Raw genomic sequence first — 14,946 nt, 5'->3', positions numbered from 1 at the left:
TCACTATTATACTGTGATACTATTATATTGTTGTAGTTATACGGTTATTTGTATATAATGGTGATTAGTATTGCTGTTATTGTTAGTATATGGTAGTGGTGGTGACGGTAGTTAAAGTAATTAATGTTTACTACCACTTAGATAGTTATTAATCTCTTCAGTGCCAAGACGGGTTTTCATATTCATTCTGGTTACTATTTTTGGTGATTTTATACAGCTTCAGAAACATATGTTGGGATTAGAATAGTAATGAAACATGTGTTGGGATTAAAATAGCAAAGACTTTAGCCATTAATCTTTTGACCTCCATAAACCCTTCCCAATGCAAATAAAATCATCTAATCATACCTAAAAATCAAGGTGAAAATGCGTCTCAGTATTGAACAGGTTAATATATTTTATTTTCCTCAAGTATGAATATCTTTAATAAGTTTTTTTTTTTTTCCTCTAATATTGATCGACTTTTAACACAGCAGGGCACATAGTCCAGAGAGAGACTAGAGCTCAATAAACAAGGAGTAATTATAATGCATTTATCTACATCACTGTATCCTTGTTTGTATTCAGGAGCTAATGAAATAACAAGCAATCAGTGGTTTCTTGTTGTTCTTGTTCTTGTTCTTGTTGTTCTTGTTCTTGTTGATCCTGTTGTTGTTGTTGTTAATGTTGTTGTTGTTGTTTTCCTGTGTTTTTATCATTAAAATTACTCTTATTTTCTTTGTTTTTCTCATTTACTACTACTACTACTACTACTACTACTACTACTTTTATTCGAGAGAGAGAGAGAGAGAGAGAGAGAGAGAGAGAGAGAGAGAGAGAGAGAGAGAGAGAGACTGAGACTTCGTTTTTTGTAAGTTAATGTTCAGGAAATAATTCAAGTTGAAAAAGAACGACAGCTTAGAGAGAGAGAGAGAGAGAGAGAGAGAGAGAGAGAGAGAGACGTATCTATTTATTTTTTACATATATTTTATTAATTTTGAGGAATTTTGCTTGACCTCATTCTCTCTCTCTCTCTCTCTCTCTCTCTCTCTCTCTCTCTCTTGAAGATAAACACTGATATTTTAATGCGTCACTCGATAGAGAGAGAGAGAGAGAGAGAGAGAGAGAGAGAGAGAGAGAGAGAGAGAGAGAGAGAGAGAGAGAGAGAAGACGGAATGTAAAGAGGAACGAAGCAAAGAACGGAACGGAAGCGAGGAAGAGGAAGAAAGAGGAGGAGGAAGAGAAGAAGGAGGAGGAGGAGGAGGAGGAGGAGGAGGAGAGTCGCTCAGCCTCCTCCTCCTTCCGGTTTGTCTTTTGTTAAGCTAATGTGGCCCGCCTTCCTTAGGTCGTTTTGACACGGGGGGCAGGGAAGGACGGGGTCATGTGGAGGGTGGTGGTGGTGGTAGAGGTTGTGATGGAAAGAGAGGAATATGTGAAGCTGGAGGAGGAGGAGGTGGTGGTGGTGGTGGTGGTTAAGTAGGTGATGAAGGAGGAGGAGGAAATGAAGGTTAGTAAAGATGAAGAATGGTTGTAATAGTAATAGTAGTTAGTAGTAGTAGTAGTAGTAGTGGTGGTGGTGGTAGAAGTCGTTGGTGTAGTGGTAGTAGTAGTAGTTGTAGTACCTAGTAGTAGTAGTAGTAGTAGCAGTAGTAGTAGTTGCAGTAGTGGTGGTGGTGATCGTGGTGATGATGGTGATAGTAGTCTTAACTATTGAAGTACTAGATAGTGCTTTGATATAGAGGAAGAGAGAGAGAAAAGAGTAAAAGGGAAAAAAATAAAGAAGGAAAAAAGAAGGGCAGGAATGATATTGAAAAGGAAAAAGAACAAATCTGATTTATTTCTTATCTTTGTTTTTCTTCTTTCCTTCCTGCCTTCCTTTCTTCCTTCTTTCTATCCTTGTTTCCCTCCTTGCTTCCTACTTATTTACTAACTTATTTACTTATTACTTCTTTATTGTTTTCGAGGTCTCTCTCAACTTACGTAAGGAAGAAGAGGAAGGAGGAGGAAGAGAAAGAAGAAGAGGAGGAGCAGCACACTTCACCACGTCACCAAACAAAGCTTCGAATCTATTAACCAAACGAATCAATTTTCACAACCGGAGAGGATGAGGGCGGAGGTCGTCTTTCTTCTCTTATTTCTTCGTCAGCGGCAGTAGGAGGCGCATCTGTTATCGCGTGTAATCCAGCCTTTCTGCGTTTCTTCAGCGTGCTATCCCGTGATGAAAGCCTCGGTGTTTAAAATAACTCCTTAGGTAAGAATTTAAGTGGAGGTCTTTGGTGTACTCTAGAAAAGGGAAGATTAGGTTTAGGTTGTTTAGTTTATAGCGAATGATGGATTTTGTTTGGCAGGCGTTGGTGGGATGGGGTAGTGGTGGTGTGGAGTGCCTTTCTAGGTTTCTTTACTTTTTTCTGGAATTCACCTCTTCAATAACATGACTCCTATTCATTATGCTTACTATTAGACTATTTTATACAGCTACAGAAACTTAAACTTAGGCGGGGATTGAAATAGTGAAGACTGACCAAATTAATCTTCTGATCTCCATGGACCCTTGCTAATGTGAAGAAAATTAATCATACCCTGAACTCGTAAAAGTAGGTCCCAGTACTGAGAATTGTGCCATTTGAAGCATGTGAAAGTGTACGTGTGGATGATTAGGCTACAGGATTTAATAGGTGCAGCAGTAGTGGGAATTTTTGTAACCAGGATCTTGACGCGTATAAGCAATAAGGGAATGCAGGATGCGAGACTGTTACTTTAGGAGTGATAGTGAGTTCACCGTTAAAGACAGGCACCATCTGGACCACACATTGTTTGCTGGACAGACGCGCTAAGCATTACACAGGTTCGCCTTTTGGTGGTTAAGGGGAGTTGGGGGTTGGGCGGGGCTGTTCGCGGTTAGGATGTCCGGCCGGCAAGTGGAAGTTTCCTTGTTCGATCCCTGAGTGGTGACTGTCTTGTGTACTCCCTACTCTAACAAGGGGTTAATAAAGCTGTCAATAGGCACTCTTGTTTGTATTTAGTATGCATTCATTCTTGCGGTACGTTGAATTACTTACTTGACCTCGTTCATATAAGAGCATTGTCAAAGGTTCAGGGGTTCGTGTCCGGTATTTTCAACGAGCACTTAGGAGTTATTGTCTTAAGTGTCCATGATTCTGACAAAGATTTTACGTCCGAATAATTATACATTTGAAAGTAAATTCCTTATCTAATCACTGAAAATCTTTAATTGCTGTACAGCCACCTTCAATCTTTATTTAGGCTGTGTAGATTGCTAAATATATGCTTGTGGTAGGACTGTTTAGTACCGCAGTAAAAGGTGGTAGGACTGTTTAGTACCGCAGTGAAGGTTTGAAGGTTTTTTTCCTGTTTGTCTTTACCTAATGCTGTATTGCAATGTAGTGTAAGGCATCTGGAAGTGTTCATCCAAATTTATGGTACAGTTTTTAGGAACTACCTTCATACCACGCAGTTCAAACCCTTGACACTGATCCATGCATCAGTATCAGACGTAATGACCAAACCATCGTCACCTTGCATGGTCAGTGAGTCTTTAAAGTGAAGTGAACACGTTAAGCTGTTTTATTTTATTATACCCGAGTCTTGTATAGTTTGTGGTGATGGGCAGTGAAACATGGAAAGGCAGATTATTAATCAATTATTTTTCTTACAGAACACTGGACGGACTAACGACTTAAAGGTTGTGGTGGGTATACTGCTACTAGTGTCCATTCCAATACCCCAGCTTCTTAACAGGTTGGTGTTGACTCGGAACTACTAAACTTTCATAATTAGCAAAATAATTTAATGTCCCACTTAATGGTGGAGAATGGCATGAATATTTAGTGTAAGTCTGTAAGGAGACTTGCCTTGAATCTTCCTTAGAGGCTTGGTATTACTATTCATGAGATGAATTTGGATGTTGTAATCTAATGACTTGTACTAATAAATGTACTTAGTTGACAATATAGGGAGGGTTTGCATTGTCATTAATGGATTTTTTCATTCTCCTTCATTGGATTGATGGCTTTGCAAGTTGTAATCTGAGCTACTTCCTGTAGAAGTCTCATTAGTTCTCGGGTAAAGTAGACGAGGAGTTATGGCTTGCAGTTTATTATCTTAGTGGTTCAAGTATTAATCCTATATGGGAGTGAGCTTTGAAACTAGTAATCTGATATTTACTGTAATCTGAATTCTGCTTCCTGTGATAGTCTTGCTCATAGGTTAAGATGAGACGAGATTAGTCATGGCTTGCAGTTTATCTTAATGGCTTGTATTAATGATCAGTCTTTGTATATGGGATGTTTTAAAGAAGTCCTGGGGAGGCAAGAGGCATCTAATTATCTCTTGAAAGCTGCCCAGGAGGAGGGAGGGTGTTCTGGCGGCAACACCCAGGACAAGGGCACAGCAGAGGCAAGAGGATGTTGCTGCTCCACGAGGTACTGGTCCCATTCTTGCCTGGAAAGTAAGGGTAAACTTTTTACTTTACTGTTTCTTGAATCCTTGTCTGCCTTTCTTTGCTAAACAAATACACTTCAACTATCTAACTAATGCACATGCAAGAATTTGAGATGGCTAATACAGGCAAATTTGAGATAATGAAGAAACCAACCATTTTCATTTTAGATTTCCCCTTGGAATAAAAGTTTAGTGTAAATTGGACCAAATCCTTTCTTTGACCAGGTCTTGTGGCAAATAAATTGTGCTTGTGAGAACACCATTACCAACTGTCGTTTGACCAGTACTGCTGCCTGTCCAGACCTCATCCTGGATTTGTATTGACATCCAGCATGTGCATTCCTGCTGTGCCTTAAGTAAGTAGCCTTGAGTGAGTAGCTTATGTGAGTATGCACAAATGGGAATTTGACAGTGAAAAAAATGGTTTTGTCCCTTGGTAAAAACTTACATTTTGCCTGCCTGCAGTATGAATTTGAATATCCCCCAACCTTTCTTTGCCAGGTGTTTTGTGCTTGGTGAATCCCTGTGCTGCTGGGAACACTACCACCAATTCCTGCTCTCCCAGGACTCTATATCTGCCTGACTCCAGTGCTGCACTCCCAAGACTTCCCTGTCTGCCTGACTCCAGTGCTGCACTCCCAAGACTTCTTGTCTGCCTGACTCCAGTGCTGCACTCCCAAGACTTCCTGACTCCAGTGCTGCACTCCCAAGACCACCTGTCTGCCTGACTCCAGTGCTGCACTCCCAAGACTTCCTGCTGTACGTGATGTGTTCAGTGTGTCAGACTTGTGGTCTTGTAGTGTTGCAAGTAATGAGCTTCCCAATTCAGAAGTCCTAGACTCCCTACCTCAGTGACATTGTGATTTCATTTCATTTTTTTTTTTATAAATTTTTATCTGAATCTGTATTTATTTTTCTCCGGAGAGTCTTTGAGGTATGAAATTATAAAATAAAATAAGGTATGAGATTCCTTAAGTTTTTGTATGAGATTCCTTGTATTAAAAAAAAAAAATTTCATTTTATTTTGAGGCGTGTAATTTTTGAGGTATGTTATTTTGAGGCATTTTAATTTTGAGGCAATTTTTCTTATTTTGAGGCATGTTAATTTTTCAGGTATAGGTATGTTATCTTGATGTTATTTTTCAGGTATGTTATTTTGAGGAATCTTAATTTTGAGGTATGTTAATTGTTGGGTTTTTTTTTTCTTTTGGGGTAGGGGTATGATGTGAGGTATGTTAATTGTTGGGTTTTTTTTTCTTTTGGGGTATGATGTGAGGTACTTTTGGGGTATGATGTGAGGTATGTTAAGTTTTTTTTTTCTTTTGGGGTATGATTTTTTTTCTTTTGGGGTATGATTTGAGGTATGTTAAATTTTCTTTTGGGGTATGAAATTCCAGTGTCTTCCAGGTATTCTGAGGTAGGAAATTACAATAAAAATAAATTCCAGGATTTCTGAGTAGGAAATTACAATAAAGATAAATTGGTCCAGAGTGTCTGACAGTGAATTTACTTATTTTTCTCCATATCTGTTCTCCATATCTGGAGAGAATCTGAGGTATGAATTTATATTTATTTTCCCCAGAGAGCTCCGATTTGATTTTCTCTGGAGAATCCTTCAATGTGGAGGAGATAGGCAGAATTTGTCTATCTATTCCGGAGAGCTTTGATAAAATTTCTTCTCCATAGAGAGAGTTACACAAAGTTACATTACACAAAAATCACATCTCCCCCAACACAAAATTAATCATCTCCCCCACCTCTATCTCCCCCTCACAAATATCATCTCCCCCAACACAAAATTAATCACCTCCCCCCCCTCTATCTGCCCCTCCCCTCAGTTAACCTCTATCTGCCCCTCCCCTCAGTTAACCTCTATCTGCCCCTCCCCTCAGTTAACCTCTATCTGCCCCTCATATTTACCTTTATCTGCCCCCTCATATTTACCTCTGCCCTGCCCCCTCATATACCTCTGCCCCTGCCCCCTCATTATTTACCTCTCTGCCCCTGCCCCCTCATACCTACCTCTCTGCCCCTGCCCCCTCATACCTCTATCTGCCCCTCCCCCCTTCATAGCTTGAGAAACAATTAGCTTTGAACCACTATTGATAGGCCATAGTAATTTATCTACACCCCCATTCACCTCCTATCCATGCTTTTATCAGTCCCTTCACATCCCTCTCTATATATGCATCTATCCTGCCCTGGCATGCATCATCTTTCCTCACCTTCTCAGAACCAAAGTTTCCAGTGAGAGGCCAGCATCCTCATCCTCTGTGGCTGAAGGGCCAAAGAGTAATTTCCAGATGGCATCCTTGTATCTTGCAAAGTTGGCATCCCCTTTTGCTGTAAAAATAAAAAGTGTTACTTCCATTCCATATTGTATGAAATGAAATCTCCCTCCCTACCAATGCCTATATCACAAGTACTATCAACACTGTGTGGGTGAAGCAAGGCCCACCTGAGAGAGCAGCAGAGCGGTGTGAGGCGCTCTCCTCCATCATGACCCGCAGAGTTTGCTCCTCCAGCTCATACTCCTTCAGCTGCTCCTTTACCATCTTGCTAAGCATTTCTGAAAAACAAGGTTTGGTCAGAATTCAAGTCAGACACACAAACAGAATCGGACAATATTTTGTGTGAATGATTTTTTAACTCGGTCTCACAGTATCAAACAAAAAAAAGAGACTCGTCCAATGTTAAGCAGATTAAATCGGTCTCACAGTATCATCCAATGTTAAGCAGATTAAATCGGTCTCACAGTATCATCCAATGTTAAGCAGATTAAATCGGTCTCACAGTATCAAACAAAAAAAAGAGACTCGTCCAATGTTAAGCAGATTACTGGAAGCCACCACTATCACTGATCTTACCAGTGGTGGTGGTGAAGCGTTGGTCAGCCTCAGCATCTGTGGGGCGCCCCTGAGAGGCTGCCTGAGTGGCCCGGGTGCAGCGCAGATCAGCCAGAGCCTCCAGCAGCTGCAGCATCCTCTGGCCCTCACTCTGCTTCTGTCGTACCTCCCCCAGCACACTGTCAGCCTCAAGCTTCACAGCTTCCTCCTAGAAGTCAAGGCTTCAATTTCACTATTTTGTCATGTTATGGAAATAAAAAGCTTTTAACTGTCAGCCTCAAGCTTCACAGCTTCCTCCTAGAAGTCATGGCATCTTTTCACCATTTTGTCATGTTATGGAATAAAAAGCTTTTAACAAATTCACAGGTCGTCAAAATGTTTCTTCCTTTTATCTATGTATCAAAACACACACTCTCTCTCTTTCCTGTCTAACCTTTTGAAATCCACTCTTTCTTTCATTTAATCTATCACAATCATCCTTCTTCCTTCTATACATCATCCAATACAAGATCAAGGACACACACCCGCCTTTTGGTGTCTTCCTCCCGCTGCAGTTTGGCTCTCCAGGCATCTATCTTGGCCTCCTCTTCTTCCCTCTTTCTTTTGAGTTCTTCCTGTTCTAGTTGCCTTTCTTTCTTCCTCCTCTTGACTCTGTCCCTCTTGGCTCTTCTCTGCTTCAGCAAGATTTTTGTGTGTTCAACAAATTCTCGATCTTGAAACTTGTCCAGAATCTTATTAAGGCTTGCCTGGAGAGAGAGAGTGAGTGATGAGGAGCTTCTTACAGGAAATGAAGAGCTGATCTAGAGCTACTACAGGATCTTTTTATGCAAGGGAGGCTCTGGGAAGGGCAACAAAAAAAAAGGGCCAATTGAAGGTAGCAGTTCCTAAATTACAGTAAGCAAAGAAAAGGGAGACAATATATTTCATCAAAAGACAGACTAAAGGCCCGTCCACATGGCGGGCAGACATTGTTACCAATTTTGTGTGTGGATGGCAGTCACAAGTGTAGATGACGTCTTAGACGAGAAAACCACGGGCAAACCATCGAAGTACCCGTGCCCGTGCACGGATAGGCTCGAGATACACGATGTTACAAGTCAACACCGTGCCCTCCGTTGGTATCTGTATCAATTGTCGAGTAGATGGAGTGAACTCATGTCTATCCAGCATGGAAAAGTGGACAAGGGAAGCAACCCGGCATTTAATAGATTTATACAGAGAGGAACCGTGTCTGTGGAATGTGAATACTATGGAGCATAGAAATAGAGACAGAAAGACCACAGCACTGTAGAAAATAGCAGAGCACATGAACAACAGTGGTTGGTCTTTCTCTGAAGAAGAAGTAAGAAAGAAGATCGATACACTTAAAAGTGTCACGTGACTTCCCAATGTTGCTCTATTTTCCAACCATTTTTTTGCACCATTCTTTCTCTCTCCTGTCCTTTTTCTTGTACATAGCCATTATTATTGTCAATAAATTATGCGTTTGGTTCTAACTGTCTGGCTACGATTTTTACGCCCCATGTCGTCGTACCGAACACCCCACTGGCCGACGTTGCCTTCCACAGACTGCCCGTTGCCCGCCGTATGACTCAAGTCATACATTCGCCTGCCTGTGCCTACTGCCCACGTTAATTGGACAGTTTGATCTGGTAACACTGTTCCAAAGCGAGAGAATCCCGGGCAAATCAGAGTGCCCGCCGTACAGTTGCCCATCATGTGGATGGGCCTTAAGAAAGCATGAAACTAGGTACAGGAAAAGGAGAAATAGTGAAAGAACAGCATCATCACAGCACACCATACCTTGACCCCTTCAGACTGCTGCACAAGACGATTCCACTCCTCTTCATCAGCTGAATCAATCACCTGAGTCAGCTCCTTCTCCAGAACACACAGCTGCTCCCTCAGTGACTGGGACTCCACCACTAGCCGCTGAACCTCTGCCAGCTGAGTGTGGGGAAGTGTGACATTTTAAGATTGTAAGCAAGATTTTACCAGCTGAGAGAGACTGAGAGGCAAGAAAGGAAAGATTAGTATTGCTTGATGGGAAATGTAATGGAGAATGGGTGATATGTGTGAGATAGACAAAAATAATGAAGAAAGGAAAATTGCTTATATTATTTCATCTGATACTGATACAGCTAAGGTGGATCCCTGTTATCCCCAGTCAAATCCATTCCTCCTACCTCCTGGATTGCCAAATAGTGTTGAAGGTGACTACCATACCACTGAGAAAACTTGAACCATGAGTGAAGATGCAAAACTATATGTCTGCATTAGTTTTCTTATTCTAACACTTTTCAATGCTGTCAAAATAGTTCAACCAATTTCACTTTTTTTCACATGCATTTCTCATCACAGGTTAGTTTTTTACTGAATATTACACCAGCTACAGAGGAGTGAGGGATTCCATGCTAAGCCAGACATGCTACTCACCACCTCCATCACCAGCCATGCTCTTGTCTTCCTCTGAGGCACAGCTAGGAGTCGGATCAATACACCTCACCAGCACAATCTACACCCAAACACACCACTTGTCACATCCACACACTACCCAGACTACACCCACACATACAGGACAGGAAAGAGAGCAAGGAAGGCTTCAAATGTGCAACGATTTATTAGAACCAATTGTCAAACCATATCTATGTTTGAAGGAGTGACGTGACAATGACAGCGCTGATAATATGAGCTTCAATGAGTGAAATGATAAAAGAACTAGCCGTTTTGTTAATTTCAAGACAAAATAACAACAAATCCCATTAATTAACTACTTCACAACACCTTACAGGCAGTTTTTGACCACTCTACCACAGGCAAAATCTACCGATCGCTAAACCTTTATTAGTGAACATAGGAATATGCAAGACAGGTATCGACAAAACGACTAGTCACCTTAACAATCTTCTTGGCGGTGTTGGGCTCGGCAGGTGATGGCGGTGATGGTGGGCAGGACTTGACTCTCTTCTCAAACTCCTCCAGCCACAAGTCGTCCTCCTGTTCCTTGCTGTCCCTGAAAACAGTCCCCTTGGAGACTCCCGAGTGGGTGCCGGAGAGGGGCGCTTTGTCACCCTGCATCGGCGGGCATGGCAGGACAGGTGGGGGGCCGCGCTGGAGCCACAAAGGATTGCATTCCCCAGGTGTCATCATAGGATTTTGGAATGAAGCTTGGTAAGGAATGTTTGGTGGGCAAGACATGGCTGGGGGAGGCTGGGAAAACCTGGGTGGCATGGGAGGAGGTCTGGCAAACATAGGAGGAGAGTTACCATGGAGATGAGGTGGTGGGAGGCTATGGTCTCGTGGGGGAAATGAATGAGGCCTTGAATTGTTCCCAAGCGAGGCAGTGGGATGAATGTGTGGAGGGGGAATGCTATGCTGGCTGTATCCAAAACTTCTCTCTTGCTCTGGAATGTACAGGAACTGGCCATGAGTGACCCTCTGACCCGCAAGAGGCTGTGAGGGCAGCAGTGGTGATTCCCTCATGCCTCCCTTGGGTTCTTGTGACATGGTTGGAATGGACACTTAGGTTGTCACTTAAAGTTACACCCTCAGATCCTCCAGCAGTGTTGTGGATTAGTGCTAGCAGAGCAACACAAAAGAACACCTTCTGGAGCTTCAGATTAGAAACTCGAGAGGTTTTTAAGGCATCGAATTATCACACTTGCATCGGTCTTATGATCTACCACTGAACAGTCCAATATTTCCACGCCAATTTTGTAGCACTGCAGAGAAACGTGAACTGTTCCTGACCCCCTAAACTCATACACACACATACACTTTTAGTAGTCTACAACACAAGCTTGAGTACATAAGGTTAATAACACCAATAGGTTTTCTTCTTTGCACCTCACAGCACAAAAGCATAAGTCAGCATTAGCTCAAATAAAGGTCTACAAAATATATTCTCGTGTATGCGATGTATGTACGAGTATTTGTAAGCACTGTGGAGGTGACTCTAGGCGGTGATGTGGCTACTGGTGTCCTGAAGGGAAGTGGACGCTGCCTGGTATTCCTCAGACTCCTCCACCGATTTCTGTCATGGAAGAATATACATATGATCATTCTTAAGGCAAGTATAAGCCTGTATTCCTAAGTGATTTGTGTTTTATGACAAAAATTATATGTGATGATTCTTGAGGGTATGTGTGTTATGTATATGTCTGTATTCCTAAGTGATTTGTGGTTTCTGCCATGGAAGAATACACATGTGATGATTCTTGAGGGTATGTATATCAAGTATAAGCCTGTATTCCTTATTGATTTGTTCTCAAAGACCTTTTTTCAGAAGCCACAGGGATGATTCGGCATGTTCTTCACTGCTTTGTTCTCTTTTCAAGGATAATTTGGTGTACTTTCTTTAAGAGTGGAGAGTACTTGCTAAATTCCAACTACAATTACAAGAAATACCTTTGAAAACCACAATTACTATCACCAGAGCCTGTTCAAGTTAGTAAAGATGATGCCAAACATTTAAAAATGTGTCTTTTACTATGCAAAGTTTTTTTTTTTAAATAAGTAAAAGCAACACCCAAAGGAGAGAAAAATGTAAGAGTGAACTTTAAATACTAAGAGGAACAGATACAGAATGACTATACAGACGACAAATCCCAAAGCCTGTCACAATAAAACATTGTCGCTATGCAAGTCTCAGCAGGCAGAGCGAGACAATATTGAGAGAACACACTGGTCACTCACATCCTCATCCACCAGAGTCTTCAGGTCCTGGAAGGCAGAGTTCAAGCGCTTCTGGCAGTCTGGGATCACATTCTGCGTCTCCTGCAGCAACAAGTCCTGCTTCTTGATGTAATACACGTCTTGCCCTGGAAAAATTAGCTTATGTTGTGAAGTTCCTCTTATAATTTCTTTATTTTTTTCACAAGACTAAGATACTGATTGAGGGATTATTTATTTCATTTTCCATTTTATATCTGGTTTCCTGGCAGAGTGAATGTTTCCAAAAAATTTTTTTATATTATTTTGTTCTTCCCCATTTTTTTTCCCCTACTGGTCAGGAAGCTGGCTGAGAATAATCATGTTCCAAAAACTCTGAAGATATATTGTTCTTATCCTATTTTCATGTTTTCAATAATTAAGAAACTGGCTGAGAGTAAATATATCCTAAAAAATTATGGCAAGGTAAATCCAGAAGTGATAATGAAAGAACACCAGAAAACACTATCATAAAAATATTTCAGTTAACTTAACCAGCAAGAGTAATCAATACAAGAATAACAAAAAACCTTACTAAAAAGTGACACAGAAACAAAAACCTTACTAAAATATCCTCAAGGTAGTATTCTAAGACTAAAGAGGAGCCAACAGTTAAGCCAGCAGAAGTGATGAATTGTTACCTTCATCTTGCATTTTCTTGATCTTCTCCTGTATCTGATCGGCTTCCTTCTGGTAGCTGATGAGCTCCTTGCAGCACCTTTTCAGCACACCGGTCTTGATGCGGAGCTGTTTCAGGCGGGTCTCAGACATGTTTTTCACTGGCTGTCAGACGGATAGGGTTTTTAGATGTGTAGGAATAAAATTTTGTTGATGTTTCCTATCGGTCATCGTCAGTAGTGCATGACACACTGCATGATGTGGTAGTATACTCACTGTACTTCATGTCCATGAAGTTTTTTTTCATGCACTCGGCTATTATTGACTGATATTGAAGCTTTTCAAAACCACCACCACATTAAAAAACATTGATAGATTAGGTTTACGTTAGGTTAACTTTGGTTAAGTTTGTTTTGGTTCAGTTGGTTAGGGATACCATCACCAAATCGACCAATTTCACGTCCTCAAAAAAGTCTAAGGATACAAATCACCATATTTGACACACGAAGGATTTCTTGTAAATATTTACCTAAAATTTTGTCTAATTACTTCCCTCATTTTATACTCTGGTCAGTCTAAATTGACCAGCGTGGCCCTGGCTTTCACAGGGATTCCCTCACTGATACCCAATCTTCATAGATCACAATGTACAAATTATGTCCTATTCTGTCCAACTCTCTAATGCAAGAGTTTAGCAGTACTCCCAATCATTCATACCTTTCTGTAGTAAACTTTGGAATTCCCTGCCTGATTCTGTATTTCCAACTTCTTATGATTTGACAATTTAAGAGGGAGATCTAAAGAATTTTATCACTTTTTTGGGCTAACTATCTAAGACCTGCACGGGGACTGGCAACTGAGTAAGCCTTTTTCCTTTTTAAATTGTCCTTGGCCAGTTTTTCCCTTCTTACATATAAAAAAAAAAAAGGCGTCTCCTGCGGTCACAGTTCATCCTGCACGTTCTGATGGCTTTACTTATTTGCGTTTTAGAGTTGGGGCGCAACGACTTGGTTGTGGGGCGCACTGGGGCGCATCGACTTCCCTATTAGTAATTGCGCACCAACTTACGGGGCAAATGGACTTGGGGCGCATCGTCACAGGGGCGGATGGACCTGTTACCGTTCTGATGTGTTGAGGCCGCGTGAGATAGAAAGAGCGGTCCTTGTCAGCGGTACCAGCAGCTAGATGCCAATAAAAAGTAAAAAATGTCCGTTTGATAGCACCGCAATACATGAGCCACTACTGCCACATTCCTCTGATGAGCAAAACCCATGAGTAATGAATCATGCATATCATCATGGCAAACAAAATAGCTTTAAGTCAATAAAAGCTTCTCCATCGCTACCAATTATTTCCGGCAGGCTAAACACCACCTTAACTCTCCTAATTAACCAATATCGACCGTACCTGCAGAGAAATACCTACAGAAAAATACCTGTACTCAAAAAGTTACCGCCCCACACCACTCCTGCTACACAATCCACTGTTAATTGTTCACCAGGCCACTCTCACACCTTTCCGCTCACTGCAAAGGTGGAAGGAGGTGAAAACAATTATCTGTAGCTGAGGGAAGGTGCTACTCTCTGTAATTAGTGAAAAAGGGACACAAAAACACGAGATACTTGCCTACCTCAGGAAGGAAGGGACAAGAGAACGAGTTGCCTGCTATCTCGATATTTTCTACTTTGTAAATAAAGTTTAACGATTACTTTTTTATATATATTTTGTTGCTATATACAGTTGTGTTTATTTTCATATGTTTTATGAGTTTATTATGCAAAAAAATATATTTAACTGCCGAAATCAAGGCCGAAATAGATTGGTTTTCACGCTTATGTTCATTTTACTTTTTTTTTTTTTTTCTTGGGAGGGGAAATTAAATATTATTATTGTATATTTAATATCATATTCTTTTCCTCAATTAGTGGAGTTAAGTCGGCATGTAAATGATGAAACAAGAAATTTTGAGTTTTAGACTGGAATGCCGAGATTGGCGGAAAATTTAAAGCTGGCCGATCCTGTTATCTCCAGACACTATTGTAGGCTATCTACTTTCTCCAGATAGTTACTCATATAGTAATTTCACCCTCAGCCTCAATTCTTTCATTACTTCCTTAGTTCTTGAGTCTTTGTAGAGACGGGGAGTACAGTCCCACTAGAAGTGAGATGACCGACAGTAGGCATGGCACAATCCAAAAATATAACTCATTGGTCAAAAACCTCTCTTGTTCTCTATACTAGGAGGTTGAAGACTGTATCCTTACATCCCCACATCTTTACTAATACTCATCCCATCACTCACTCTTATTCACCCCAAGAATCCCTTTCCATT

The 14,946-nt window shown here is 41.1% G+C and overlaps 2 protein-coding genes and 2 long non-coding RNA genes across 10 annotated transcripts; 1 reads left to right on the top strand and 3 right to left on the bottom strand.

Moving 5' to 3' along the window:
- Positions 1–2,079: 2,079 nt before the first annotated feature.
- On the top strand, positions 2,080–5,407 carry LOC123510792. Of its 2 annotated transcripts, none has more exons than XR_006676600.1 (5): positions 2,080–2,230; positions 3,656–3,738; positions 4,337–4,447; positions 4,666–4,796; positions 4,942–5,407. It is a non-coding gene; the product is annotated as an uncharacterized LOC123510792 (long non-coding RNA). The 2 variants fall into 2 exon arrangements; XR_006676599.1 differs by having other exon boundaries at positions 4,295–4,447.
- Positions 4,080–10,793, bottom strand: LOC123510789 (programmed cell death protein 7-like). The gene is made up of 7 exons (XM_045266163.1): positions 10,182–10,793; positions 9,090–9,233; positions 7,811–8,032; positions 7,308–7,494; positions 6,899–7,009; positions 6,666–6,783; positions 4,080–4,440 (listed from the first exon to the last, which is right to left on the bottom strand). The coding sequence occupies exons 1-7, from the start codon at positions 10,791–10,793 to the stop codon at positions 4,323–4,325; spliced, it is 1,512 nt and encodes a 503-aa protein (XP_045122098.1). The 3' UTR covers positions 4,080–4,322.
- Positions 5,611–6,200, bottom strand: LOC123510793. Its single transcript, XR_006676601.1, has 2 exons — positions 5,721–6,200; positions 5,611–5,644 (listed from the first exon to the last, which is right to left on the bottom strand). It is a non-coding gene; the product is annotated as an uncharacterized LOC123510793 (long non-coding RNA).
- LOC123510790 (tubulin-specific chaperone A-like) lies at positions 9,888–14,285 on the bottom strand. 6 transcript variants are annotated; one of them, XM_045266165.1, is made up of 4 exons: positions 13,734–13,862; positions 12,638–12,779; positions 11,982–12,106; positions 9,888–11,319 (listed from the first exon to the last, which is right to left on the bottom strand). In XM_045266165.1, the coding sequence occupies exons 1-4, from the start codon at positions 13,845–13,847 to the stop codon at positions 11,242–11,244; spliced, it is 459 nt and encodes a 152-aa protein (XP_045122100.1). In that variant the 5' UTR covers positions 13,848–13,862; the 3' UTR covers positions 9,888–11,241. The 6 variants fall into 6 exon arrangements, with proteins under 6 accessions (XP_045122100.1, XP_045122099.1, XP_045122104.1 ...); XM_045266164.1 differs by lacking the exon at positions 13,734–13,862 and adding an exon at positions 13,683–13,721; XM_045266169.1 differs by lacking the exon at positions 13,734–13,862 and adding an exon at positions 14,241–14,285 and having other exon boundaries at positions 11,118–11,319.
- Positions 14,286–14,946: the final 661 nt, after the last annotated feature.

The sequence above is a fragment of the Portunus trituberculatus genome, chromosome 30, assembly GCF_017591435.1.
Source record: "Portunus trituberculatus isolate SZX2019 chromosome 30, ASM1759143v1, whole genome shotgun sequence".
NCBI lineage: Eukaryota > Metazoa > Arthropoda > Malacostraca > Decapoda > Portunidae > Portunus > Portunus trituberculatus.
Note: the sequence above shows the minus strand (reverse complement) of the source record. Positions and strands in the feature narration are given on the sequence as shown.